This window comes from Myiozetetes cayanensis, unplaced genomic scaffold (assembly GCF_022539395.1).
Source record: "Myiozetetes cayanensis isolate MyiCay16 unplaced genomic scaffold, myiCay2020 scf7, whole genome shotgun sequence".
Lineage (NCBI taxonomy): Eukaryota > Metazoa > Chordata > Aves > Passeriformes > Tyrannidae > Myiozetetes > Myiozetetes cayanensis.
Genome location: NW_026087964.1, coordinates 29658610 through 29686207, shown reverse-complemented (window position 1 = coordinate 29686207; position 27598 = coordinate 29658610). Strand labels below are relative to the sequence as shown.

General features: G+C 37.9%; 2 protein-coding genes across 6 annotated transcripts; one reads left to right on the top strand and one right to left on the bottom strand.

The window, feature by feature from the left end:
- Positions 1-19: 19 nt before the first annotated feature.
- PRIMPOL (primase and DNA directed polymerase) lies at positions 20-17690 on the top strand. 5 transcript variants are annotated; one of them, XM_050338010.1, is made up of 13 exons: positions 20-49; positions 4029-4213; positions 5265-5356; positions 6064-6205; positions 7259-7406; positions 11565-11858; positions 13184-13346; positions 14633-14730; positions 15104-15190; positions 15278-15386; positions 16571-16653; positions 16734-16780; positions 17014-17690. In XM_050338010.1, the coding sequence occupies exons 1-13, from the start codon at positions 25-27 to the stop codon at positions 17308-17310; spliced, it is 1770 nt and encodes a 589-aa protein (XP_050193967.1). In that variant the 5' UTR covers positions 20-24; the 3' UTR covers positions 17311-17690. The 5 variants fall into 5 exon arrangements, with proteins under 5 accessions (XP_050193967.1, XP_050193968.1, XP_050193966.1 ...); XM_050338011.1 differs by lacking the exon at positions 20-49 and adding an exon at positions 312-362; XM_050338009.1 differs by lacking the exon at positions 20-49 and adding an exon at positions 1085-1162.
- Positions 17682-27598, bottom strand: CENPU (centromere protein U). The gene is made up of 12 exons (XM_050338014.1): positions 27500-27598; positions 27197-27326; positions 26812-26929; positions 25306-25411; positions 24436-24526; positions 23289-23361; positions 22297-22414; positions 21835-21913; positions 20692-20739; positions 19281-19342; positions 18852-19008; positions 17682-18133 (listed from the first exon to the last, which is right to left on the bottom strand). The coding sequence occupies exons 2-12, from the start codon at positions 27245-27247 to the stop codon at positions 17996-17998; spliced, it is 1041 nt and encodes a 346-aa protein (XP_050193971.1). The 5' UTR covers positions 27248-27326; positions 27500-27598; the 3' UTR covers positions 17682-17995.

The following is a 27598-nucleotide window of genomic DNA, read 5'->3' as shown; positions in this document are numbered from 1 at the left end:
GCGCAGGGCGGGCCGCCCGTCCCGATGGCGGCGGCGAGCGGCGGGGGAGGTGAGTCGGTGCCGGCGGGGAGCGGCCTCGGGGGCTCGGGGAAGGCGGTCCTGCCGTGCGGGGCGGCTCCCGGAGCCGAGGGGAGGCGGTGCGAGGCCAGGCTGAGCCAAGGAGCCGTGGGGTCGGGCCGGGCCCCACGGGTGCGCTCCGGAACACGGTGGGACGCTGAGCCACCGCGCCCCGCGGGCTGTGAGCGCTGAGGGGGAACTGCTGCGCTCGCTGCTCCTCGCTTTGAGTGGGGTGACCCAAACCCCCGCTAGGTTTGGTCTGTTGTTTCAGTTCCTCCGCCTGCTGAGAGAAATGTAGCATTCTGGTACGTTTGCACCACGTTGGTGCGGCCTCATCTTGAGTACTGTGTGCAGTTTCGGGCGCCACAATGTAAGAGAGATATTAAGCTGTTAGAGAGCGTCCAAAGGAGGGCAACGAAGATGGTGAAGGGCCTTGAGAGGAAGTCGTATGAGGAGCGCTGAGGGCACTGGATCTGTTCAGCCTCATCATAGTCTACAACTTCCCTGTGAGAGGAAGCTGAGGGACAGGCACTGATGCCTTTTTTTCTGACAACCAGTAAAAGACCCGAGGGAATGGCCTGAACTTGTGTCAGAGGAGGTTTAGGTTAGGTTATCAGGAAAAGATTTCTCACCCAGAGGGTGGTTGGGCACTGGAACAGGCTCCCCAGGGAAGTAGTCACAGCACCAAGCCTGACAGAGTTCAGGAAGCGTTTAGATGATACTCTCAGTCATGTGGTGTGGTTCTTGTGTCTGGTCCTGTGCAGGGTTAAGGGTTGAATGATTCTTATGGGCCCCTTCCAACTCAATATCCTGTGATTCTGACAGAATGGTGGTTTGTAAAGGAAGTAATCTGCGGGGACGATTACCAAACAAGCAACCACCTTCCAGACCTCAGCATGCGAGATCCTTATGGGTGTGCTGGCCTGTACTGCAGCAGGACCTGCCCCTTGGGCGAGGTTACTGCCCACCCTGCACAGGGAGAGCCTTGGGCTCATAACACCGACAGACAGGGACAGTCTGAATGTCCCTGCCTGCCTGATGATCTGCCTTGCTCAACAGCTCTCTGAAGCTGAGGGCTGGTTTTTGCTTCATCATCAACTTTCAGGTCAGTTTCATATTTGTGCAGTGACCTTCTCTAGCAGACACCAGAGTAAGATAACATTGGAAACTGCTATTCCAGCTTCTCACAACAGGTACTAACCTACATTTTGAGATCTTATATATCTGGTCTAATATACTGAGTTTTGCACAGAATTCCTCAAACCTTAATTTGAAGAACAGATTGCACACTGGAACAGATTGCCCAGAGAGGTTGTGGAGTCTCCCTCACCGGAGATATTCAAGAACCATCTGGACACATCCTGTGCTTAAGTGAGGGGGTTGGACCAGATGACCCACTGTGGTCCTTTCCAGCCTGACCCATTCTGTGATTCTGTGATTGTACAGGCCTCTTCCTCTCTTAGAAGGGCAAGATGAAAATATGATGCTCCTTTGTTGTTGTTGAGGGAAGACAAGTAGTGTTTGTCAGTATGCCACAGGTCAGCTCAACATAAGGATAACTCAGCTAATTTTCACTAACATTAAGAAATTTAACAATAGGGGCATCATTATTTATTATGTTCTTCTAAGGCTGGAATCAGTAGCTGGGGGAAAATCTCATGGATTTATTTGTGTCGAGGACCATGAATTTTGCCACAGAGCTATGTTGCATGATACACACTGGCCAGGATACAGCTGTAATCATGTTATTTTGAGTAGCAGCTGATTTGCATGTCTCAGCTCCAGTTCTCAGCAGGTGTGGACAGTGTTTTATCATAATCGTTACAGATTTTTTAGCATTTTTTTTAAACATTTTTCAAACCATTTCAGAAAGTCCTCATCCTTCAGGGGAAAGACAAACATAGATGCGTGATTTCATCATATGTGTCTCTATATTTTAGTAAAAAAAAAAATACCACCACCAAACCAAAAATATCTCAAACCAGCCATAGAACCAGGTATAAAAATACATGATATCCACTGTGCTCAGCAGTAACCAAAATAGTCTTCCATCAAATAGGGAAACTGAAATAGCAAGCTCTTGAAGTCATCTCTCAGGAGACATTTTCCCAGGCGCTTCATGCAGTCATCCTACTCAGGTAATAACATTGAAGTCCAAATGTTGGTTACAAAATTTTTGTTCTGTCAAATAAAATAAAAATAAGCACTCCCCTTACTTCTGGTGGGACAGAAGAGAGGAAGATGAAGTGGGAATTCCCCAGTGAATTCAGAAGGCTAGTCTGTATGTGTGATCTGTACATGCTGTAAATGGGTGTGCTGTGTTAGATATAGTTCATGCAGGAACTGAAGGTACCTTGAAAAGACCTGACCTGTTGGACTGCTGAGAATCTGAGAGTGTTTGGACTGCAAAGAACAGTGATAGGTTTAAGTTTTCAAGTAAGGCTCATCAACCTTCTCCCAGGTTCAGATATCCTCCCAGCTGTGTTTCTCCAAAAATATGGCCTGACATAACTAGAAAGTTTAAGATGAGTAGAGAACTACAGAAATTCACTTTCCTTTTTTTAATGGTCACCTTGTGGGAAAGTGCTGATGTAGGGAATGTCCTTTGCACCCAGTTAATTTACAACAGAGCCAACAACATGAAAATGAAACTGAGGGTTTTGCTAGCACTTCTGAGAAATACTGATTGCTGTCTATAATTTAACTTTTCATTCCTCAGGAAGAAACTAATTGCACAAAAAGGGAGTGGAGGAAGTGCATAGGTCAGAAGACTGACGAGGTCTATAGAGATAATGTTTGACCCCCGTTGGAGAAAAAACATTCTGTTATTTAGACTTGACATAGGCACTAAACTGTCAAAACACAGGCAGGTTTAGGTGTACAGTGGGCAGAAATGTAAGTGTCCAGGAACTTTTACCATGGAAACATTAGAGGGGGAATTCAGAGGATATAAAATCTGGGCTTTGGGGCCCCACAAGAATATTTAAATACTTAAAACTCACCTTGTGGATCCAGATTGTTAAAGGTTTGAATACTTTTGAGTACAGTCAGTTTCATTTTTGTTTTTCATTGCATCTGGTAGGTTGTTATGAGAACCATGTGGTTATGCTGGGCAAAACAAAAAGGTTCCCTTTCATGCTTGTTCCTTCTTACCCCTCTTCCCCTGTTTCCCCATTTCTTAGCAATGCTTTGTCCTGATTTGCAGGTGTTCAGCTTACAGATTTTTGTACATATGTGTATTTGTGCTTTACTACACTGCTCTGTAGCATTTGAATTACGGTATGGAACTAGGAGTTTAAAGGTTACAAGATAAGCAAGTGTTACTGTAGGGTGCTATTTCTTGAAAAGAGATAAGGTTGCTATCTTAAGACTGGGAGAAAGTACATGAGATTTTAAAGTGGGTGAAAGTATCACTGATAGGTAGCAAAGGTCAGCAGCGGAGAGTGGAGCCCTCATTTTAGATTTTAGATTTCAGTTACTTTGAGATATGAAGCTCAGAGCTAGAGTCACTGAAATCTTAATTCTTCTGAGGAACTCAAGTGCTGTACTACCCATACAAATTAATGATCTCATTTGTCTCCCCAACCATAAAGCAGAAATAATACTATTTTTTCATTCATTACTGATGTTGTGTGGCTAGTTGGCAGAGTTTGTGTACTTCTTGATGAGGAATGTAACACCATTCTGTGGACAGAAAGGAAACTTCCTAGGCCTTCCCTCATTGTGATTGTTCTATTGTGTTTATCTTTGATAGTGTTAATACGAAGCTCTTGTACTTCCAAACCAGTGTGGATAGATTTAATTGAAATGAGTATCATAGCAAGGTTGGGTGTTGATTTGAATATTGGCTACTCCCAGTTAATTGATAAATTACATTCAACAAAACAAGAATCAAAAGCAGCGACAATTAAAATTAAAATTGCCTTGCAAACAGAAATTGATACTAATTTGACTACTTGTAATTGCTTTAGGAGAAATGAAGAGAAAATGGGAAGAAAGACTGAAGAAAGTGGAAGAACTAGCATCCTACTATGAAAGAAACCCTCTTCCTACAGTTTACAGACCAAGACTGTCCAAACCCTTTCAGCCATCCTCTGTTTGGAAAATATTTTCTCGGCAGGCTGAAGCTTTTAATTATGTAAAAACCTGCAAAGAGGTATATTGTGTGTTAGGTGAATGTCTCCACTCTTTATGTTCTTTCAAGGTTGAACATCACTTAAAATCTTGGTTGACAGTGAAGCCTTTATAAGATTGCAAGAATGGGTTTTTCCCTTCCCAATCCTGAAACAGCAAGTTTGGTTTTTTTGTCTTTGTAGGAGATCATGTTGCACTGGAGGTATCTCTAAGAAGGACTAGTCCTAATTCTATGGTACACCTATCACACTGATATGTGATGTTAACATCTAACAGTAAAGTGCTTTTTGATAACATTGTAATGCTAGATTTCTTCCTCCTGAAGATAAGCAAGCTGCCAGGATTGGAAGGAGAAAGGGAAGGTAGTGAGAACTGATAAGGAAGAAAGAGAAGGAAGAAAAAGACAGAAACAGGAAACAGAAAAAATAAAAGCAATACAACTCTCCAGTGGCATCAGAGTAGCAAGCTCAGATGATAAGAAGTGATGAACCAAATAAATATTATGCAGAAGTATCCTCTGCTTTCAGTTTAATACTTTTCAAATTGATTGGTCTTTTTAAAGAAAGTACTGTGTTTTTCTCCATGCTGTTTCAGGTGTTTAGGTAATCTTGACAGCTTGTTTTCCAAAATGCACTCTTGCTGGCTTGGCAGTAGTTTTTTGGGGGGGTTCTTCTCAGATTTCTATTTTTTAATTTTAATAAAATAATGTCTGAAAAATACTTGCCATAAAGCCATATGCTGCCATCATGTCCATGAGGCTGATCCTTTGAGGACATTATTCCTCCTCCCGTTAGATGCACTTGCCACTGACCAGACAAAAGAAGACTTTACAGAGAAAGCAGAGGTTGTGTTCATGCACAGCAAAGAAAGGCTTCACATTTTCACCTTTGTAACTTATATCAGAATGGTGTTCTACATTAAAACCAGGTGCTACTTAGCTTGAAAAAGGATAAGTGATCTGCTTATAGTTCTCTAGTCTTTACTAGCCTTTGATTAATGTCAAATAGGAAGAGTTTAAATGGTTCTATGCTTAAAACTAAAACAAAAAACCTTCAATGTTTTTATTTTAAAAGGATGTTCATGTATTTGCTTTGGAAAAGAACACACAGAGTGGACAGAGGTTTTACCTTGTGACATCATATAAAGAGCTTTGGTTTTATTACACGTGAGTATGGGAAAAGGTACCTCTGTATGTTGCTAAAAGTGGCATACTGGATATCCCGTTACCCAGTAAGAGCTGTGACTGGATAGCCATCCCCAGGAGCTGCCTGCTGCTCTGACTAGCACAGAGCTGTAATGGGTTGCCTGAGGTTTCATCTTGGCCATGGGAAAAATGATGTCGTTCCAAGTATTGACAACTCGATCATGTGCTGAACTTTTTTCCCCATTTGGCTGTTTTATAATAAGACATTTGGTTATGAAGTAAAAGAAATCTGACTCAGTTTTTATATGATTTTTTTTCTCAATTTGAAAATGAGATTATTTTTTAATTTAATAAGAAAAAACTCTGTATGATCTCATTGTTCGTGTTTAAAACATATGTCTGATAACTTCATTTTTTTACTGTAGTTTTCATAGTTCTTTAAATGCTCAACAGCCTTTCTGTATGCATTGTAAGACTTGTGGGTGTATGGGGAGGAGAATATTCAAAAAATTAAATTCTAGGCCAGACAAATAATCTTTGTTGATATTTGATGCTGAAGTTAGTTACAAAATTTTTCAAAGCATTATAGGGCTGCTACATTTTTTAATATGGGTGGTTGATTGAAAAATAAAAAAAAATTAAGACTTGTGGGATCCTTGTTTGCAACTGAAAAGTATGTATAATGTTTATTTGTGATTTGGTTTTATTTTGGTTTTATTTATCCTTAGCAAAGGTTACAAAACAAGTCTTATGCATTGCTATGAAGTAATTCCTGAAAAAGATCCTTGCAAACTTTATTTTGATTTGGAGTTCTACAAACCAGCAAATCCTGGGGCAGATGGCAAGAGTATGATTGCAAAGCTAATTGAGGTAAACTGGATCAAAGTTGTTTTGCAGATTAATATGAATTTCTTGTTGATTTAATATGAAAAAAAAGGATTTAACACTTTATCTTGATTATGCTATAGTAAAATTAAAAAATTGTAGACTTACTGTTTATTTTGAATTAAGTAAAAACACTGTTTTAATTAGAGCAAAGATTCTCTTCTTTAAGTGAAAATAAAAAGTAAAGAATGATGGCTGTTGGAATGTTTGTATTCTCTGTAGGTTTACTGGTAAGTTTACTTTTGGAGATTGTTTTATGTCCTCTGCCACTTCAAAGCTGTAAAACTGAAGGACTGTTTAGGTATTCTTTAAAGTAGCACCAATAGAAGTTCCATTCAGATATTCCTGAGTTCATTCCCGTTGCCAAATGCTTGTATATCAAGGTTTAAATAAATCCCTCCTGACTGTAAGGTTCTTTAGACAACAGTTCATTATAGCTGAGTTAAATGATGATGCAGAGAACATCATGTGACTGCACTTATCAATTTGGTGCCTAATTTGAATATCTTTGCTAATTATCAATTGTATTTCACTTTATTGCAAATTTGGTTGGAAAATTAACTCCTCTGCAAGTTCAATATGACAAAGGTGGAAAATACAGCAGGTTTTTAGAAGAATATCTTCTAATAAAATCTCTTTAGTAAGTGGACATTTATTTGTGAGACTTCTGTCACCTGCTTTTGTACCTACGTTACAAATATTGTCACTGTGGGTGTGAACTGCTTTGTGGTGGAAAAAACCCTAGATGATAAAGCCACTAAATTAGACTTTGACCTGAAAAACTGAAAGTCTGCTCAGATTATCACTGGTAGTACAGTCAGTGACTTGCACATTTACGTAAATATGGTCTGTGTCAAATTTGGTTAAAACTTGATATGAGTTAGTCTGAACTAACTTAATTGTAGGCTTAAAATGAGAAAAAAAAGCTAAAACAGAAACCTTGAAAAAAAATGTAGAATCTGCATTTGTGTTAGGCTGTATAGGTGCCACTACTAAAAATGCTAAAGAAAATAACATAATTAATGTTTATGATTTCAGCTTGTCAGCCAAAAATTAAAAGAACTTTATGATGTAAATTGTTCAGCTAAAGATGTCTTGAATTTAGATTCCAGTACTGATGAAAAATTTAGTCGGCACTTAATATTTCTACCCCAAAAGACTGTATTTAAGGATAATATTCACGTTGGTAAGTGCGTTCTTTTCTCTTACACCTAGAAATAAAAGATGAGGTGTTGACTTTGTACAGTGCCCTCTCACATTTGAATATTTATTTCAATGGAATTATATGTGGAAACAAATATGTAATCCCAGCAGAAATTACGGTCAGTTTCATCAAGCCTTGTTTTTTCTCATCTTCTACTTCCTTTTCCTATAATTAGCATGTATCTTTTATTTATAAAAGTATGGACAAGAGTGACTTCTATGAAACTGGCGAGTCTATGATTCCTTAATTTGCAGGTTAATGTCAGTCTTAACAATTCAAGCTACTGTTATTTGCTCTAAACACAGCTCATTTGTGCTCAGCACGGGGTCAGGAGGGCAGGACAAAGGTGATTTCAAGCCACCTGTGCCTAAGCATGATTAAGAGGAAGCTGAAAGCAATTTTAATTGTTGATTGTAAGTTGGGATTTCTTGGGATATGGCAACTCCCAACAAAAAGAGTTGCCAGTTCAGGGTTGTCTTGACTCCATTTTTAACATAAGTATAATAATACCTCCTCACTTAACAGATGTATTTTGAATGTGCTTTTAAAATACTGCCTGTGAAGCACTGAAGTGCTAGTGGTGAACATTAAGAAAAGTTAATGCTGAAATTCATAATTTCTTCTTCTTCTATGTATATTCTCTGTGGTGTGCAGTAAAGCAGTCTTATAGACATACTTTGACCAGTGAGGGCACAGTAGAATATTCGCTAAATTTTGTCTGAGTGAAGCAGGAACTCATAGAAAACAGGTTGCCCAGTGGTGGAATTAAAATCTGTATCAACCTACAAATGCAGAACTCTGAATTAATTAACGTTTCACCTGCAACCTTGGTTTTGTAATATCTTAATATTTGAGTGTTTATTTTTGTAACCTTTGTTCCTTAGTGTGTTTTTTTTCAAATAAACAAAAAAGACGAGAGAAAAGAAGCAGAAATGCTATTCTACATAGATTAATATCTCAGGGGTTATTAGAAGGGATGAAATTTAGATTTGTGACATTTAGCTCTACTGTTTGTGTTCAGGAAGAACTGTGACAACAGCAGTAGGATTACAAGAAGTTATGTGCACTGTTACTGGGTTTCCCCAGCAGTAGAATAGGAAGAGTTCAGGGTGTTTGGTTCAAAATTTTGATCCCACTCAGTTTCCCGCTTTTATTCTGCTGTCTGCTTGTCACAATCTGTCTGTCTTCATGCCCAGTCCTCCCTTTCTCACCCTTACCTCTTTTTCTAGCTCTGCACCCTCCTTCGTTTCAGTCTTGAGTAAAGTTTATACTGTATTTCTTATTTTTTTAATACCTCCTGTGTTTGTTAAGTGGATTCTTACTGGGCACTGTGTATGACCTAGCAGGGTCTTGTAGAGAGCACAGGGAAGATGAGCTCTTTGCTTTTAGTACTTAATGACTGCACAGCAATGCTGTTCTTAATGAGAAAGTGCTGGGCTTCTGTCTAGCCCAGTACAGCATTAGAGAAAATCTTATTTTCCTTTTGAATTTATCTAGTTATTTCATGGGGAGAACACACATACTCCTGGATTGAAGTGGTGTGGGGTTGACACATTTTGTGTTGCTCTGAGGAATCATTTGTGGAAGGTCTTGTCAGCATGCACATCTGATGGAATAGAGCAGACTGTAAGGACAGGATGGATATTGTAAGCCTGCACTTAAATACAAATTTTTTTCCCAAGTATTTTTAGTATAAGCATGTGGTCCATGGCCTAAACACCACTTCGGGCCAAAATTCATGATCCTAACTCTAACACGAAGAGGACAGAGTATTTCCAGAACTGAGGATTTTTTTTTCCAGCTTTTTTTAACATTAAAAAACCCCAATTTCTCATTCTTACGAGTAGTGGAATCTGTGTCCCTAAGTCTTTTGAGGAGTAGCTCGAGGAAAGCCAAGCAGATTGTCTTGGTTATAAGCAAATGCTGCCTGTACTATTGGCTGCAAGCGTGACGCAGAGCAGTTATTTCTCACTTGACACCGTGGTAGCAGTTACAAATCCTGGAGACTTAACTGAGAGTGCTGCAATTTTCAGTTCAGAAGTATGGCCTTTTAACTCCTCTGCCAGTATAAACACCTAAGTAATACATGGATGGTAAATAATATGGTATGACAGCAATTTTAGCCTCTGATCTTGATAGCTAAATTACATTAGTCAGTTCTTTCAGTAGAAGCTTCAATTGTTTATTCTGGCCCATTGGTTTAAATGTTCTGTGTCTCCACTGTGACGTGAATTTGACCTGTTTACAAACTGCCAGAATTAAAAATACATTTCTAGCTTGTGTATTCGTATTCTGCCTTTGCCTTTACAGCAAGATATTGAAGTCACAGTAGAAGTCAAATTTTTATAACTGAGATATATAAATGCCAGTGTTAAATTCATGCATGCTGCCAATAATATTATACTGGAGACTTTTCATTAATGCATTTTAGTAACCTGCGTAACAAACTTGTGCTAAAGTGTATTGCTTTGTACTTTGTGCAAAATACTCTGCTGTAGTAAATAACTAAAAATGCAGATAACTACATAAAGTAATTTCCCAGAATCTATATGAAAAAAAGTATTTTTTGATGTGATGGAAAGATTTCTGTCTAATATTAAACTTGAAAGGTTTCATATATTTTTCAGACATATGCAAGTGGTGGCTTTTCTTATGTTCAGCTCTGTGATGTTCTGCCTCATGCAAAAAATTTTTTAAGATGAGTTAGTGGTATTTGTGTGGGATAAACTAGAATAAGAAATATCACGTCTTAGATGATATTGTTTCATAAGCATTTTATGTCAGGAGTCATGCACAAAGTGCATGGACTTAAATATGATTTAAAACTTCTAGTATGTAATATTGGGAATTAGTTACTAGCTAGAATTAAAATACAGGGGCTGAGTTCATAGCTCATATTAGAGAGAGGTCATGTATGTCCATAGGAAAGCTGTGGAGATCAATGAATTTGCATTGCTCAACTCAGATGACAGATCCAACATACGAAAAATACAGTCAAGGATCAAAAGTATGAAATGCAGGCTTTGTTTGCCACATCTGACCAGTTAGAAGACATTGGAAGAGAGAAAACAAAGGCGTATGTGAATGATAAAGAACTAAATAATCTTTCACTGACAGAACCCTTGCTATTCTGACACCAGAGTGATTGTTACTCAGCTACAGACACAAAAAAGTGAAGTAGTCAACCAGGATTTCTACAGATACTCTAATTTTTATGGCAGTTGAAATAAACTTCAGTTCTGAAACAGGTCCATTTTCTCCCTGAACTGACAATCCAAGTAACTGTTGTTATAAAACTAAGGATTTCTCTGTGTGTATTTGGACACACAGGGTTAAAATGCTGTCTGTGACTGTGACTCATTTGTGTGCCTCAGTAGTCCTGTAACTAATTATGAGGCTAATGATGACATTGATGCCTGATACGCTGAGTCATTCTGTTGATATGTAGCATTGGAGGACTTATATTTCATGTTCTTTCATGTTCCCCACTGAAGGTTCATCCAACAACTGCAGAATTCTCCTTGCCAGTATTCCTTTGACTTCATTGTTTTTTTCCCCACATCTGTATTTATTCTTTGCTCCGCTTTCTGCCTGGAAGTAACATGGCCATGGTTTTTATTTGTTTGTCTTTGGTTACCATCTAGCAGAGCCTGGAGGCACAACGGATTTGAATTACAATACTGGGAGTCTGAAAAGTCATTACAAAATACTTTTGTACAAATAATTTGTTGTTTGAGTAAGCTTTGATCAAACTCTTAGATCGGTGAACACACTATGAAGCTGCAACTAAACATTTTCAATCATTCTGGAAATGCTGTTAGGGAAAGCAGTAGTGAGAGGGACAATCACAAGCTTTTCGGAATCCTAAATTTGAGCTTGTTCATGTCTTTGGGGTTTTTTTAAGAAGTTTAGTACAAATTCTTGCCAAGCATCATTTTCTTATTACTGGCCAGAACCATTTTGTACAGTGTGCTGATCAAAGCATTCTGCATTTTTTAAAAATGCAGAAGGGCTAAAAAAGACTCCAAACTCCAACCACTTCCATCTTGGCTATTTTAAAAAATGTTTGCACAGAAACTCTTTCTTTCTTGACTCATAAATGACATTATCTGCTCTTGTCCTTTTCTGTTTGTTTTTAAGGTAACTTTGTGAGAACCATTTTGCAGCCTGCCATAAGATTAATGGAGAGTAAGGCTGCTGCTGCTGTGATTCCAGAAGAAGCAGCAGGACATGTTTTCCAGTCTTCTGCAGAAGCAGTTGGATTAGATGGTGCTCTTACAAACCTCACAGCTGTCGAAGACGCTTCCAAAGGCTGGTCAGCCATTGCTCACAAAACAAAGGATACGGAAATGTCACACCAGGGAGAAAATTTGGATTTTTCCTTTCTAATAGTAAATGGTAAAGAAGGCGACAAGCAACTTTTTGTGGATCTAGGTAAATATTAGTGCTTTTAAACTTCTTTAGGATGCAACAAAGGTTAAGAAATGAGATATTTCTTAATCTTCTATTACAGACAGTAAGAACAGTGGTGTTCTTACTGTTGTCCCTATGGTCAGAATTTAAATGAAATACAATATATGCTGAAACTATGATCGTAAGTGCTATCCTTTAAAGGAACCTTAAATTCTTGGTCCATGGAACTTCTTATATGACTACATTTAATTATCTTTTTCTGAAATTTGAAGAAATTCTTGCCAGACAAGACTCTCTAATTATTTTTTTCGCCTAATACTTAATGCTCCCATTTGAATTAAAAGAGGATAGCATATATTGCATTTTTTGGTTATTTCAGTTGAATTAGAAGCTGCTTAGTTATGGAATAAGTCTTACAGGCGTGGCCTTCTGAATTGTTCTGTGTGTACTGAGCCTTCTTTCCCTGTTTGGAATGGCAGCTGTTAGGTGTCAGTGATGGAATAACGGAAATTTTGGGTTGGGCACTTCATGGCCCAGCTGAGGTTAGCCTGTTCATGATATTAAAATGTTACTAATCTCCAGGAGCACAACACCCACAGTCAAACTAAAGTTTGAAAGTTCCACCCTTTTTAATTCCCAAAACTGTTTTTTCTGCTTTTTGCCTTGTCTCAGTGAAATGAAAATAGCTCAGCACGCTTTTGCATGGCAATGTGTTATGTACTTCAAGACTTTACCGTCTTTTTTTTCTCAGACTCCTCTAAAGAACCCCCATTCCTTCAGATTCTTCTCACGGAATTCAGGATCACTTTTATTGCAGGGCTCCTCAGTATGTCTGATCTACTGAAACGTAATCCCAGAGTGGGCCCTACAGTAGGCTTCTCCGTTACTAATTCAGAAGGATTTACTTTCACATACTGTTCAAAATTCCTTCAAGCATATTCATACCTGGAAATCAAATAAAACCCTATTTTTTGACTGTGTCACCTTCTAAGAATTATGATGGTAATTGTGCAGCTTTTTGCCCTCAGTTGTATTTCACAAAATTAATGTGAAATCACGGGTTTCTTATACTGAAGTGAAACTTTCAGCAATTATAATGTCAGAATCATTAAGATGCCTGGGTAGGGGTGTTGAGTGTTTGTCTTAGTTCTTCTATGACATAAAAATGTACGTGCGTCATGACCTTGCTTTGTTGCCCTTCAGCTATGGGGTGTGAGCTGTAGTCAGTATTTGTCCATTCATGAGACTTTTAGTTGGGTCTAAGGAAAACTGTTTAATTTACAAGTGCTAAGTACCCTAAATCCTAGCCAGCATTGTTATGTTACAAAATATTTGTTTTCCTCTAGGAGTTTATACAAAGAATAGAAACTTCCGGATGTATAAATCGTCAAAAGCAGGAAAAAATGTGATTCTGAAGATAGCAGAGGATAATAAGTTTATCCCTAGCTGCGAAAAGGATGTTTCCTTGGAAGAAGCATATTTTCTTTCCTCTTTAATCTGCAACATTAGGTAATCATTTAATTCCAGTGGAATTTACAATATTTTTAAATAAGATAATTTAGAAGATAATTCTCCTTCAGCAGTTACAAATAACTACTTTGAATGAGCAGTTATTCCATTAACATTGTTACAGTGTAATTTTGGAGTTCCTAGTAGAATTTCTTGTTTTTGAAGAAAAAACAAGAATGAAATTCCTGAGAGTCTTGGTTTTTGGTTGTTGGTTTGTGTTTTTTTTTTTTTTGAACCTACCTTCAAGTGTTTAAAGAACACAGAACTCGTGGCACAGCTCCTGAGTTGTGCCTCATTTCTCTATACACACTCAAACTGCCAAAACATAACCATTATTAAGTTTGGTTGGATTCTGTATGGCTCTGAAAACAAAAACTACAGATTTCCAGTCAGTTAAATATGAAGAGTCTGAATATTTTCCAAAGTAGGATAAGAAATTAAAAGGATTCCTGTACGTGTTTACTTGCACACCAGATTCCCCATTTGGTACAAACACCCTCCTTACGTTGGGTACTCGTATGTACAATAATTAACTTTTCTGCATCTAATCTAAACCTCTGATATATCATATCCTGCACTCACTGTCTTAAGAAGATCCTAATCATTGCTGCAGCAGAAAGAGGGTTAAAATGGTGTCATATTTTTATTCAAAACATGGATTTGTTCTGATTTCAGGTTTTATATCCTGAAATATTCATTATCCTGAAGTGATGCCAGCAACCCTTTAGCATAAATCATGTAGTGTATTCAGATCATAGGCATCAGCTGAGTCTGTCATAAATATGGCTGAGAAATTCTGCTGTGTTGAATTTAGACTTCTTTGATCACCTGGCTTCCAGCTAGCAACAGGGCAAAAAAAAAAAAGTAGTTTATTTTAGAGAGACAAAAGAAATTGAAACCTTTCAAAGGGTGTATCTATATAAATATGCTGTAGGAGTGTGGACCAGCAGTTGTTAAATGGCAGGTCCTGGGACTTCCACCAGGAACCAAATGTTGCTGCTGAGGAGGAGGAACCCCTGCCCTTGGTGCCAGTCAGGGAACCTGCCAAAGTGAGAAGAGAGAGTGCTCCAGGGATAGGGAACGGTGCACACTGAATCACGGGCTGCCTGAGGTTGGCAGGGACCTCTGGAGGTCTCCTGGACACCCCCTTGTTCCAGCTGGGCCCCCTGGAGCCGGTGGCCCAAGGCTTTGTCATGTTAGGTTGTGCCATACTGTGGTAACTTACATGGTACTGTGTTATGCTGTAAGAATCACACATCTTCCTTTGTGTTCTCTCCTTTCTTCAGAGTGAGCGATGACACCAAAGTTCTGTCGTCTGGCTTTTCAGAGGAGGAGAGAAAAATGTCTGCTTTTTTAAACAGTAAAACAACTAGAAGCAGCCAAGGTACCCCAAACCTTATTTACTGTAGAGAAAAAAAAGAAAAGTTCTCTTTAATTAGATGTGTTGTGACTTGTACACCTGATAACCTCTAGGAGGGCTCTTCTTCAGCTCCCCTTCTGCAGGAGGTAGAGCACATCTGTACTGAAGGATGCTCTGCAGCACCTGAATGCCATTTACCCTCTCCTCTTGGGGGTGGGAGTAGCATTTTAAAAGATCTACAAGAAAGGAACAGTGGATTTATCCCTGGTTTCACAGTTGAGGGTGTGATGTGATTCCTGTGCATTTCCTGTCTATATAATGTGTAATGTGTGATGATTGCATGTTAACAATGGCAAAGCCACTAACAGTCTGTATCTGTGGCCTGTTGTTTTAACAGATTCCATGGAAGGCTATCAGGGTTCACCGTATCCAGAAATTGATAATTTTGTTCATTCTTTGGTTAATAAAGACGGGCTACAAGGAGGTAAAGAGACCACTTGACTATTCACAAATGAGTGTTCTGCATCACTAGTTTTAAACAATTTAAAGAATTTTATTTTTTTTCCCTCAGGGATACGGCAGTGGAATTACTTCTCTCTCAAAGAAATACTTGTATATGATATTTCTGGTTACCGCTGGTGTGAAAATATCGGAAGAGCTCACAAAAGTAACAACATAATGTGTGTTTTTAATTCAGTTTTGAACAGCTTTTTTTATTTTCCTGCTCAACTGTTATTCTCTAAAGCTGAAAAATCCCTTATTGGATAGAATTAGCACCTATTACAATTTCTGTTGTCTTGCTCTATGAGGATACAATGCTTCAGTTAAAAAAAACCCCACCAAACCCAAAAAAACCAGACAAAACTAAACTTTTTCACCCAAGTTTGCTTTGCGATAACTGAGCTTGCATTTCTAATAGCTCTACAAAGTAGGTATTCATGGTATTTAAAATACGTGCCTAAAGATGCTAACATAAAAGTCAGAGTATGTTAAAGCTGTTAAGCAGTACTATGCATTTATACTTTCCAGCTAGGAAGCTGAAAAATCAGAAAAAAAAGAAAGCAGACCACTTTTAAATTAATTTACAGTGCACCTTAAATTACATTTTTATGTTATTAAAATGACAAAGTCATTTTAATAATTGAGAATTACCATCTTAGAAGGATAATTCCTGCTGCCGCTTTAGTTGAGATGAGTTTTGCCAGTGACTCTGCAAGGAGTTGGACTTCCTATAGTTTTAGCAAAATAAATGATGGAAAATCAGGTTTTTTAGATTACATTAGAATTCCAGTATATCATTAGTAGAAATATTTTAACTTAAAAATTATTTTATATAACATTTAAAGTCACTGAAACATAAGGAGTAGGTTTTTGAGAAACAAGGATATTCAAAAAACGTGACAGCCACTGCGCTAGATGGTGTTTCCCAGGCAAGTTGCTTGAAGTTTGGTGTTTCTAAAGCACAGCTGAAAAAGCTGGGTGATCTAATCAGTTGACAGGAAATAGTGATTTTATGTGGCTTTTATAATGAAATTATCTGTAACAGCAGCAGCACCAACAAAATCTTATCTTACAGTTAAATCCCATATGCTAAGCTTATTTTAATGACTGTCTTCCAAGCTTAATGTAATGAAGTTAACTGAATCTCACTTCCAGATGTTAGTCTTGAAAATTTATTTCTTTTAACTTAAGAAGCCTGAAGTTTATCAGAAATTGGACAAAACATGTAAAAAGTATGTCAGAGTATGAAAGCTGTGTCCATAGTTGAGGATAAACAAAACCTATCCATTTAGTGTCAGAGTTTCCTACCGTATGAATTCATTTACTTACTGTTACTGAAAAACCTAAATAATTTCATTCTTAGGATTCTGGTAGATCTGAAGAACGAAGTCTGGTATCAAAAGTGTCACGATCCTGTCTGCAGGGAACAAAACTTCAAATCACAAAGTAGGTAGTCTGTGATCTCAAAGCAGTTATACCTAATGCTTTTTTTGAATGTTGATTTTAATGCCATGTGTTTGATTTAGGTTTTCCATTACCACCTGGGATATGTCTCCCATCTCTTTTCAAAGAGGTATGTTTTTGTCCTGTCAATGCGCTAAGGTTGCTGGAAAAACAGCAAATTTCTACTCTTGCTGAAATGGTCTTCCAGAGGTGAACATGGTTATAAATTAACGTGCTGGAAAATGTTGGCCAGCTTTCTGTAGTATCCGTTATGTGTGACAGTACAAGTTTCAAACTTGCAGGGCAACTAAAGGTATGAAGACCATTTTCACATGGAGTAAGCAGTACTCTTGTTTCTCAAAGGAAGAAGAGTGTACACCAGTGGATGAAAGGGGGAACACAGAAGAAAAGTGGAACCCACATTTTAATGCGTCAGACTTGTCAGAAAGCTCAGTATCTCTGGCAAACAGCTTGTCTCAAGGCTTAGACAGTGAGTGGGAAAATGCAAGCGTTGATGCCTATTTCCTGGAAGCTGCCGAAGATGTGGAGCTCGCTGAAGCTGCAAATGATAGTCTGAATTATGCCATGGAAGAAATCCCAGATGAAGCTCTTTTGGAAGCTTTAAGGAAAGAAGACTCTTGCAATAAAGAAGGCAGCTAACCACTGGCTTGGCCAGCACACAGACTGCCAGCAATGACAGCTGCGTGCTGTGTGCCCCTGGAAAGATACTGCGATGTAGTTAGAAAGCACTGTTCCAGAGGTGCAGGGCAAAGAGCAGAGTAGCTGGATGATCTTGAACAGGGACGAGGAGATCACTGAAGATTACATGAGGTCTGAAAAGTGCTGGAATGAAACACTCATTGTGAATGCTGCTCCAAGCTTAGCACTTCTAATGCTCTCTGCTGTACAGTTTCCTTTTTGCTAGTTGTAGGTCCAAGTTTTATTGATAAGCCAAGTTAAACAGACTTCTTTAGTTCCAGAAATGGGATGAAATTATTTATTTCAAATACAAATTTAATAAAAAGATTTGTCTGTAAATAGATCAGCCAAAGTCTCTGTGTTCTCTTTAAAAGTATATGTTGCTGTCAAGATCGCATTACTTTAATAGCACAAGATGAAAACCCAACATTGTTCACAAGCACAGAAAAGTTTTATTACTTTAAGTGGGATTAATATTTCAGTCATTTCACTGACACTGAGACAATTTGACAATAGAAAGGTAATCTCGATCAAGTCACTGACTTTCAAACATGGAAACAAAATAGAGCAACAATGATTAATCACGCTTTAAGCACTACCATTCTAATGATTGTTTTTAAAAATGTCAGAAAGTCTTAAAAAACACTTAGTCTTTCTTTGATAACCTCTTTCTTTGTAGAGCCAGAGCCTCTTCCAGTTTTGTATTAATATTCTGAAAGTGTCTTTCTGCTCCTAGAATTCTCCGTGACTCCATCAGAAGAGCAGGGAGGCTGGAAGTTCCATACTGTTGATACAGAAATAAAATCACAAGACAACATTTTTAACTCTTGGAAAGATCACTTACATATCTGTAGTTATTTTTCCTCTATCTGGAATGGCGCAACATGGTTTTTAAAAGTGAAGAACAGCCAGAATTAATAAGATTGTCTTCTGAAATGTGAGGCTTTCCCTTACACATGGCAGGCATGTAGCCTTGTCAACAGAAAATACCACACCAGGTCCTGGTAAAATGGGAAGGAGTTCTAAGGCTACATGAGAAGTTACTCTGGCCATGAAATACAAGCACTGTTCTAGGCATTAAATATCTTACAGAACAGACATGGAAGTACCAGAGCTTTCCCTTTCTTTGAACAATAACAACCAAAGAAATTAATTACTTGTTTCCCAGTGTTAAATCTTTCTTCAATTTCTATAAAAAAGTTACAACTGAGGACAATTGTTAGGCTTTTATGTCCTTTGAACTCCTGGACACAGAGAGCAAGGCAGCAGAATCCTCTCTGAAATACTTTAGCTTTTAACATGAGACCAAAAAAATGAGATACTACAGTACAGTTACAGCAGCGATTCTCAAGTTGCTTCCACAAAGACAATTAAAAAATGTTGCTATTTAATATAACTTAAACATGAATAAAAGTGCCCAACAGTCCAGAAAAGAAAAAAAGGAGGGGGCAGGGGGTTTTGACCCAGAACTGTTCAGAAACACATGCAAAATATGTACTTACTACCATTTTTTCTTTTGGGTTTTCTTCTCTATAATCCAAGCAGTCTTGCTGTAGCTCCTTTAAATCAGTAAGTAATTCAATTGTTTGCCTCAAGGAAGATTTCCTTTCCTTTATCTCAGCATATTCTCTTTGTAGTTGTGTCAGTTGTGGTTCAGCTCTGAAAAAGGATCAAGGGCTTTGATGCTTCTATCTGCATGTTTATTGCATGAATAACTACAAACATACTTCCTCTGAACTTGCAAGAATGACTATCTAGGCAACTGATATATATAAAGGAGAGGTCATCACGAGCTTTTGTAAAAACAGAAAACAAGACAGCAGTAATTTCATCAAATAAAGCAAAAAAACAAAGTTATTTTCCATTCTGAGCTACAAAACACAGATTCCTTAAGCTCCTCAGGCTATTACTGTGCATCGTTGGAAACATACCCAAATAGCTCTTCTTGGAGCTGCACCAGTCGCTGCCTTTTCTTTTTGATGCTTGTTAGAGCCTGAAACAAATAGTGAGCAAAGTCTTTGAAACAGTTTCTGTAGTTTCAAAGGCAAACAACTCATGTTTGATTGGCTTTTATTCTCTGGGATTTTATGCTTCTGATTTTCATGGAAGATTCCAAGATACCAGACCCTATAAACTGCCGTATTTTACATTTGTATTTTAAACACTTTAAAGCTGCTTAAAATGTCAAACTTTTATCTCCATTCAAAATTTCTCTTAAGGAACACTGGGTTTACAAGGAAGAGTTTGTGACATTTTGAACACAAACGTGACCAACTCTGGGAGGTCTTTGTTTTAAAAATGAAAACTAATATGAAACTACGTTCAGTACGATTGCCATAACTAAGATTTCCTTAATATAACATCCAATTAAAAACAAACAAAAAAAAGCAACACCCAAAACTGATCCTAAAATTAAATTTAGCAACTAAAAATCTGATTTTAGACAAATGTATATGAGTCAAGCTATGGATAAATGTGAGTGACTGTGAATTCAATATGTGTGTTGAAATTTTCATTTTACATGCTGAGTAGCTTGCCATATCACCTCAAATCAGCAAGATTTAGCATATTAATTGCTACATCCCAGAATAAGCCTCATGTTGACCTTATTTGTTGGAAGGTATTTTGTCCTTGAAAAGTTTGCAGAAGACGTTAATCTGGGCAGAAAGCCAGACAGTGCCTAAGCTTCTCTTAAATCTCTCTGCTCTAGGGCATTCACCTCTCCCTGGTAAAACCACTGCAATGTTTTTCTGCTCTTACACTAGTTCCTCCTGTCAACATCCCCCAGCTGCACTTTCAGTAAATTACGACTCGTTCTGGATGAACAGAGGAACTGCCTTCTTCTGAACAAAAAATCTGCATATATTTAGGGAATGCAGTTCCCATAGACGTCTTTAACCTAAGAAACCCAATTCTACCTTTACAGGTCACCATCTTTGCTGCTCTCCTAGAATTTTATATTCATTTGTGTTTCTTGAAGGTTAGCTCTCCATAATTAAGTAGCTCTCCAGAGGCCTCACAAGTACTCATTAAAAAAAAAACACAACACCTGACTCCAAAAAACCAAAAGAGTAATTTACACGCATAGACATCTACACATCCTAATGTGCATTCTTTCTTTTTACACCCCTATAGCAGTGTATCTATGGAGTTTGCATTCCATTGTATTTACTCAGATCTTTCCCAGAAATACTCTGGTGGTTCCCTATCCCCTATCTGTGCAGTTGATTCTGTAGTACACTACACCTTTTTGTCAATTATTTTATTTCTTCCAGTCAACTTCTTGAAATGTCAATGCCCACTACTGTATGCCATGCAATCTAGTGATATATCTGTATTTACCTTCGCATTTTTTCTCTTCATATTCTTTAATTCCTGGACTCCCGCTATCTACAGAGGAAAAGAAGAATGACAGATTGACTGACTATGGATCTTGAGTTCATCACTATCCTCCTAAAACCATGGCTGCAGGAATTACATTGGAATAACATAAAGAGCTATTTAAAAAACTAACACTGTTTCAAAGTGAGATTACAAGTGTATCACTTGTGTATCCAGTCTTTCCTCTCTGCTCATGCCAGAGAAAGACTGTTGCACAAAATTAGTTAGTGAAAGTAATGCTCCTTGTACCAATCAGTGTAATATTACCTAGCTTTATTTTTCTATAACTTTATATATATGTATAAATCTAGTCTTTTTAAAACGTATTCCTTTTCATGAAACACTTAGAACTATAGTTTTAGTACTTATCCACTGTACTTATCACACCTCCTACAGAGTTCTGAGTTCACTTTAACTCGTTGCAATTAGTGAGAAGAAATCTTAGTCTTCCAAACCAGTAAGCTTGTTACAGAATCCCAGAATGGGTCAGGCTGGAAGGACCACAGTGGGTCATCTGGTCCAACCTCCCTGCTCAAGCAGGGTCATCCCAGAGCACATGGCACAGGACTGTGTCCAGACTCTTCTGGAATTTCATCTTACAGTTATGTTCAAACTGCTCATTAAAAAGGGATGATTTTCCCTGGACTATGTTCGAGGCCTTACTCAGGGCTCTAAACAAGAGTCACTGAGACACAGTGTAAAAATTATATCATTGGTCTTTTAAAACTCTAGTCCATGAGGTTTTAAAACAGTGTTTGACACAGCTGTTATGCTCATTCAAATTATGCAGCCCTCCAGTTTTCCTACATAACGATTTAGATACGACAAACACTTCAGGATTATTGGATGCTTCCCTATTCTCAAAAGCTGACAGTTTTGCAAAGTACCTGCATGACAGCAGTGTTGTGTCTAGAGGCAATTCTAATGAAAGCCTGCACGGGGGCAGCAAATCATAACCTGCACACAACAGACTCTGGTTTTGTGTTATTTATACTGACAATAGATTGGAAAAAATTTACATACTGTAAAATAAGTGCATAATGGACAATATAAAACCACAGGCATTTCTGACCACAAAACTGATTTTGTTTCTGGTGGACTTACAAGATCGGTGATTTGGCCCTTGAAAGCAGAACAGAAGTCATCAATAGCCTTTCTGCAAATGTTTGATTCTATGCTTTGTCTGGAGAAGTCAGAGGGACAAAACACAAGTCACTTAGTTTAGTAAAGGGGAAATCTCATCCAAAAACATTCCTTTAAGTAACGAATAAAACCGAGTGTTAAGCAGCTAGGCAGCTGTAGATCTTTCATATACTAGCAATAGTTTAATTTCTACCTTGAAAAATGTCAGCTGAGATGTTTGAAAAAAAATATCAAATCCCTGGAGACCACGTCAAGATCACATATGAAAAAACATTTGTATCACAGAAACTGAACAATCATTAAAATAACATCAGAATGTAACCATGCAATACTGCATTCCCTAAAGGACAGCCCACTAGCAAAACCACAGGTAATTCTTTTTAAAACTTTGAATATTCAATTATAGCAAAGCAGAATATTTACCTGTAATTTGCTGCTATCTTCTCAACTTCAGCCAGAACAACATCCAGTTCTGTAATATCTCTAGGAGATCTCTTCAGCTCTTTGGGACACCAAACCTGTACAGAATGCGGGCTATCCACTGAAACAACAGAATAAACATAAGTCTTGCACAACTCAGGTACATGTTTTAAAGCAATAGAAAAATTATTGTTCCCATCATCAAAATAACCATCTAAAAGTTATAAATATTTTAATGTTAAATTTGAGAAGAGTGATATATTAATTATTTCATCTGTCTCTGGCTGAGCAACTATGATAGATTTATCCAGAAGCCTTTTAAAACTGGGATGATCAATCATATACAACTTACTCTTTATCATTACAAGCAAGTCCAGAAACACATTAGTAAACTAATTGACAAACTACATACTGTACTGTAGACATAATTTTTTTGTCTTGTAAAAACTGTTAGTCTGAGTCTGGGCAAAGAATCGTGAGTTTTTATATTTGTATTTTATTTATATTTATTTTATTACATTTATTTCATATTTGTATAAATTTTGTATTAATACAAGTCATGGTCCTTCAGCTCAGGGCACTGAGACCTCCTTGGTCCGTCATCCGAGTTGAAGACAGAGGCAAAGAAAGTGTTAAACACCCCTGCCTTGTCTCTGTCCCTGTTTGTGAGGTGACCATCCCCATCCTCTAATGGGTTGATGATATTTCTATACTATCTATTGCCATTAATGTATTTGAAAAAACTCTTTTTATTGTCCCCCACATTTCTGGCAGCTTCAGCTGAGCTTTGGCTGCGTGAATTTTCTCCCTACAGCGGCAAACAGCATCTCTGAATTCTCCCCATGTCACTTGACCTTGGTTCCCCTGGGCATACACCTTCCTATTTTGCCTTACCTCCAAGAGTATGTTGCTAGATACCAGAAATTAAAAGCATGGGAAAACATTCATCTCAAATGAGGAAAAGCTATATGGGAGTTTTGAAAAGTCTGCTTTACCAGAAGGGTCTGACGTGCTCTCCTCTGAAGGTTGCTTCCTTTTCGCCTGGAACTGAGTAGCATTCAGACCCTTCTGTGACACAAAAAGCAGATTAACTTCCAAAATAAACCCTTGTTATTAACTTAAAATTCTGAGAGATGGCAATTAGGCAGAATGCAGGAAAGCATTTCCTGACTGGAAACATCAGTAACGTTTACATGGGCCTGTTTCAGCAGAATCCCAGCACAGTGACCACAACACTGCTGCAGGACAGCAGCTGCCTGACTGCACCGACCAACTGACCACATCTTAAGGAGCACAAGGACCCTCAGTTCAGCACAATCATTGCCCAGTAATAACATTTCTCTGATCAACACTGCCTGCTCACCTTCCTTTTCACCCACATTCTGTCCCAATTCCTTCTCTCAAATACTTCGACTACTTCCTGACACCAACAGCACTTCTGCAAAAGTGCTGCATAACCTCCAGTTTACCGATGAAGGACTAACACTGTACGGAACTTCACAGCATCATTTTCAACAATTCCAATAAATTTCAATATGTAAAAAAAACGTTTATACAAACTACTGCTCAGCCTCCTTTATCACAGGTCTATTTGAGCCTGCAGATGATTAACTTTCTCTATATGTAAGTGGGCCAAGAGCATTTTACACTAATCGTGGAGTAATTGTGGAAAAATAGTCATTCAAAACTGGATGGCTTTTAATTCTAATACATATTCAAAGTTAATTTTATCAGTATTTTTTTCTCTCATAAAGTTGTTTCACTTCAATACTGAAAAAGCACAAAGGATTCATATTCCATCTGGTATGCCATTCTTCAAGCTCATGTATTCTAGATACAAAAAAGATATTTGAAAGAAGGAAAGAACATATTCCCAAATGAAAAAAATAGGCTACAGGATCCAGAACACCTGGCTATTCTGTTATATTCTGTGCTGACATGATGACTGTAGCTTTAAGCATTTCATATGGCTACCTCACAGGAACACTTTGAGGACTCATTATTTTGGACACAATTAAGTACTAAGGCAGTGCTAAGAAACAAATGGAAGGTCTTCCTCTCACCCCACCCTCTAATGCAGGCATGACATGAAGTAAGCTAAAATTAAATTGACTGATGATACTCATGCAGCTTTTTGTGTACCACAGTCTCCTTAAGGGGTCCATCTCCAGCATCAGCTATTTTGGGTATCTGCCCATCACCATCAGATGTCTTGGAGCGACGCTTTTTTTTACTGGGAAAAGGAAAACATACACTGCTATACACTGAGAAAGAATGATCTTCACCATCCACACAACAAAATCTTGTGTTTGGGGGTACATTTTGTACAGCGTTTCCTGTGTAGACTACACTAAAAGTTACAAATGGGCATGTAAAGAGAATGGAATCTTCATCCCTCAACAGCAGCCCTCCCGACTGACACTGGGATAGCCATGGTGTATTGAGCAAAAACTTGGAAACAGAGACAAAATTATTGTTGAGGGTATTTTAGCAGGAATGGAGACAGCTTTGTTGGGGAGGAGTGGGGTTGAGAAATCAAATACTCTCACAACATACTCTCATAGAAGCACTATTACTGTCTTGCTATTTAATTCAAATAAGAACTATTTCAGATCTAAACCAAATTTGATTAAAGAAATTATAAACATACAAGAATTTGAATTAAAATATTTTTAAAATAATTTTCTCAGTTACATATAATTTAACTGGCTTCTACCCACTTTTCAATTTTACCTTTAGACACCACAGAGACATTTTAAAATCCTTTCAGTATAAAAGCAGCAGTAAGTACTTAAATCACTGTACTGCTTACAAAAGGCAGACTCAGATTTATCCTACCATTTGTTTTCTACAACCTCCAACCTCACTCTTTTGGTTTCTGACCTTGGAAGTTAAAGCATCTGTTTAATAAGCAGCCAGGGAAACCTGACAAACAGAATGTTTTTCCCATTTAATCTAAAAATCCAAAGATTAAATTAAATGCTGGCAATTCTTTTTTTTTTTTCAACAGACCTTCTTTCTGTATTTTTCCTTTGCAGTGCTGAAACATGACCAAGTGACTCGTTTTGTGAATGTTCCTCTCCATAAGCATCCACAGCAGTACTGTGCAAAGGGTGATCTACAAAGAACAGAAAACAAACTGCATGAAAACTGCTCCCATCTCTTAGGGCAAGGAGCACTGCTTGCCACTAAGCATTTAGTTAAGAGTATTTCTGGTTTGCTAGCTATTAAAAAGGAAGTTCTTGTTAAAAGTATTATTTGAGGATTAGGAAAAAATACGTAGTGAAAAGTTTTATGTACCCATCCACCTGCTATTTGTTTACAAACTCAAAACAAAGGTGCAGGAAAGCTGGGCAGGTACATATGGCATATAGCAGGCAAAATATTTTGTACAGTGCCTTTAAAGTCTCTCTTTGCTATGGCATACATAAACCTTCTACATATTTAAACAACTACTTTCTAATTTTTGTTAATGTAGATTTTAAGCTGCTTTATTGGATGCTATAAGGAGACAGTTACAGCTGCTACAGAATATTTGTAAACGTAGAATTCTTAAAGGTAGCTACCAAAACAGGTTAGAACTTTAGTAACTTTGGGTTTTAGCATGCCTTCTGTAGTATAAATGTTTATTTTTAAGCACATTGCCACAAAAATTTTGTCTTTGTTTACATTAAAGTCAGTGGGCATCCTTCTTATAATCTAAATACACAGCACAAAAGTGAGGAAGAGTTTTTCTTCTTGATGCCTTGCCCTTATAACAACCCTCTTGCTAAATTTTTTATAGCTCATTTTCAATGCTCTTTCTGGTAGTCACATGTACATTTCTACGATTTTCGTAGAGTAATAACAAGTACAGTTGAGAAATAGCTCTTAGCATTTTCTCTACAACTTCCGATTACACAGTTTTTCAATTATTTATATATATATATAACAATAACAGAGGACTTCACTCAGGAGCACCTACTTCATCTAAATTGATTCTCTGCCTGTATACTGAGGCCTCACTACAGAAGTCCAATATGAAGCATGGAAACGGTTTTAATCCTTCACCAAAAATTGTATGGTTTTATGTCATTTTTTTAAATAACATTTGAAATTGGCACAACAACATCACTGTGAATCTCCAAATTTGCTGCCGTGAATACTCTTACAACAGCAAAAATTCCACTTCATAATTTGTGTATCTTAAGAGAGAATAAAGTAAGATATTGAACTCTGGGTTTTAAATGTAAATTCTTAGATAACTGCAAAATTATAATGTGTGAAACTCTACCCTTCAGACTACAAAACTTGAATAGCCAGTATTTTTCTGTTAACCTTAACTTGCACATATTACAGCATTATTCTTGTTACTTCCTAAATTATAGAAAATAACATAAAAATCTCTCTATCTCTCCTGTCTATTACTTTCCCTGGCAAAGAACCAATAAACTCTTCCTAGGTAAGCACTGAAGTATTTTGCCCTTGTGGTTTGTTTGTGAAAATCATACATTAAATGACATTCAAATTCATACTCACCAAAGGATTCGTCAAGCTCCTCCAGGTCTTTTGTTTCCGCTACCTTCAATATCCTTGAGATATCTGGTTCCTCAAGCAGAATTGATTTCCGTTGAAGATTGGAACTGGCTTTGTGTTCCTGGATGGGTATGAAATTAACAGCCAGTTTATCCTGGTTTTGAGTGTACAACAGATTAAATATGACAATGAATTTCAAGAACATTTGACGAGAAATACATTTAACTGGGACCATATTAACTACTGAGCCATGGCACAAAGTATTGGGAGGATGTTTTTTCCTCAGGATATGGGTTTTTTTCCCCTAAGGGAAGTGATGGTATAAAACATGCACATTGTGCTATTTGATACTGTACTCTAGTGTGAGCTTTGTCTTAGCAAAACCTACCTCTGATTTAGAGCTTGGATGAGTCTTCTTTATTTTCTTCTTCGAGGACATTTCGCTTTTCAGTATATGCTGAGGAGAAAGTCAGTGAAAAATTGTCCCCGACACAGAGCAGCTTTCTCTGTGTCAGTACCTGGGAGAGAACGGGATATCTTTGTTTACTTCAACTTACTACGCTCAGCTCACTTCAAAAGCAGCAAAACTCACTCCATTAGCCTAGAGCGACGTTATTATAAGTTCTCTATACATAGCACGCACCAGTTAGTGAGGAGCCGGGCACATAAGAGAGATAAACCGCGACTGCACCTTCGCTCCGCCGCTGCAGTTCCCCTCACGCAGCAGGCCCCGCCGAGCGCCCCAAGGCGGGCACGGCAGACCCGGCCCGGTCCGCCCGCCAACACCGCC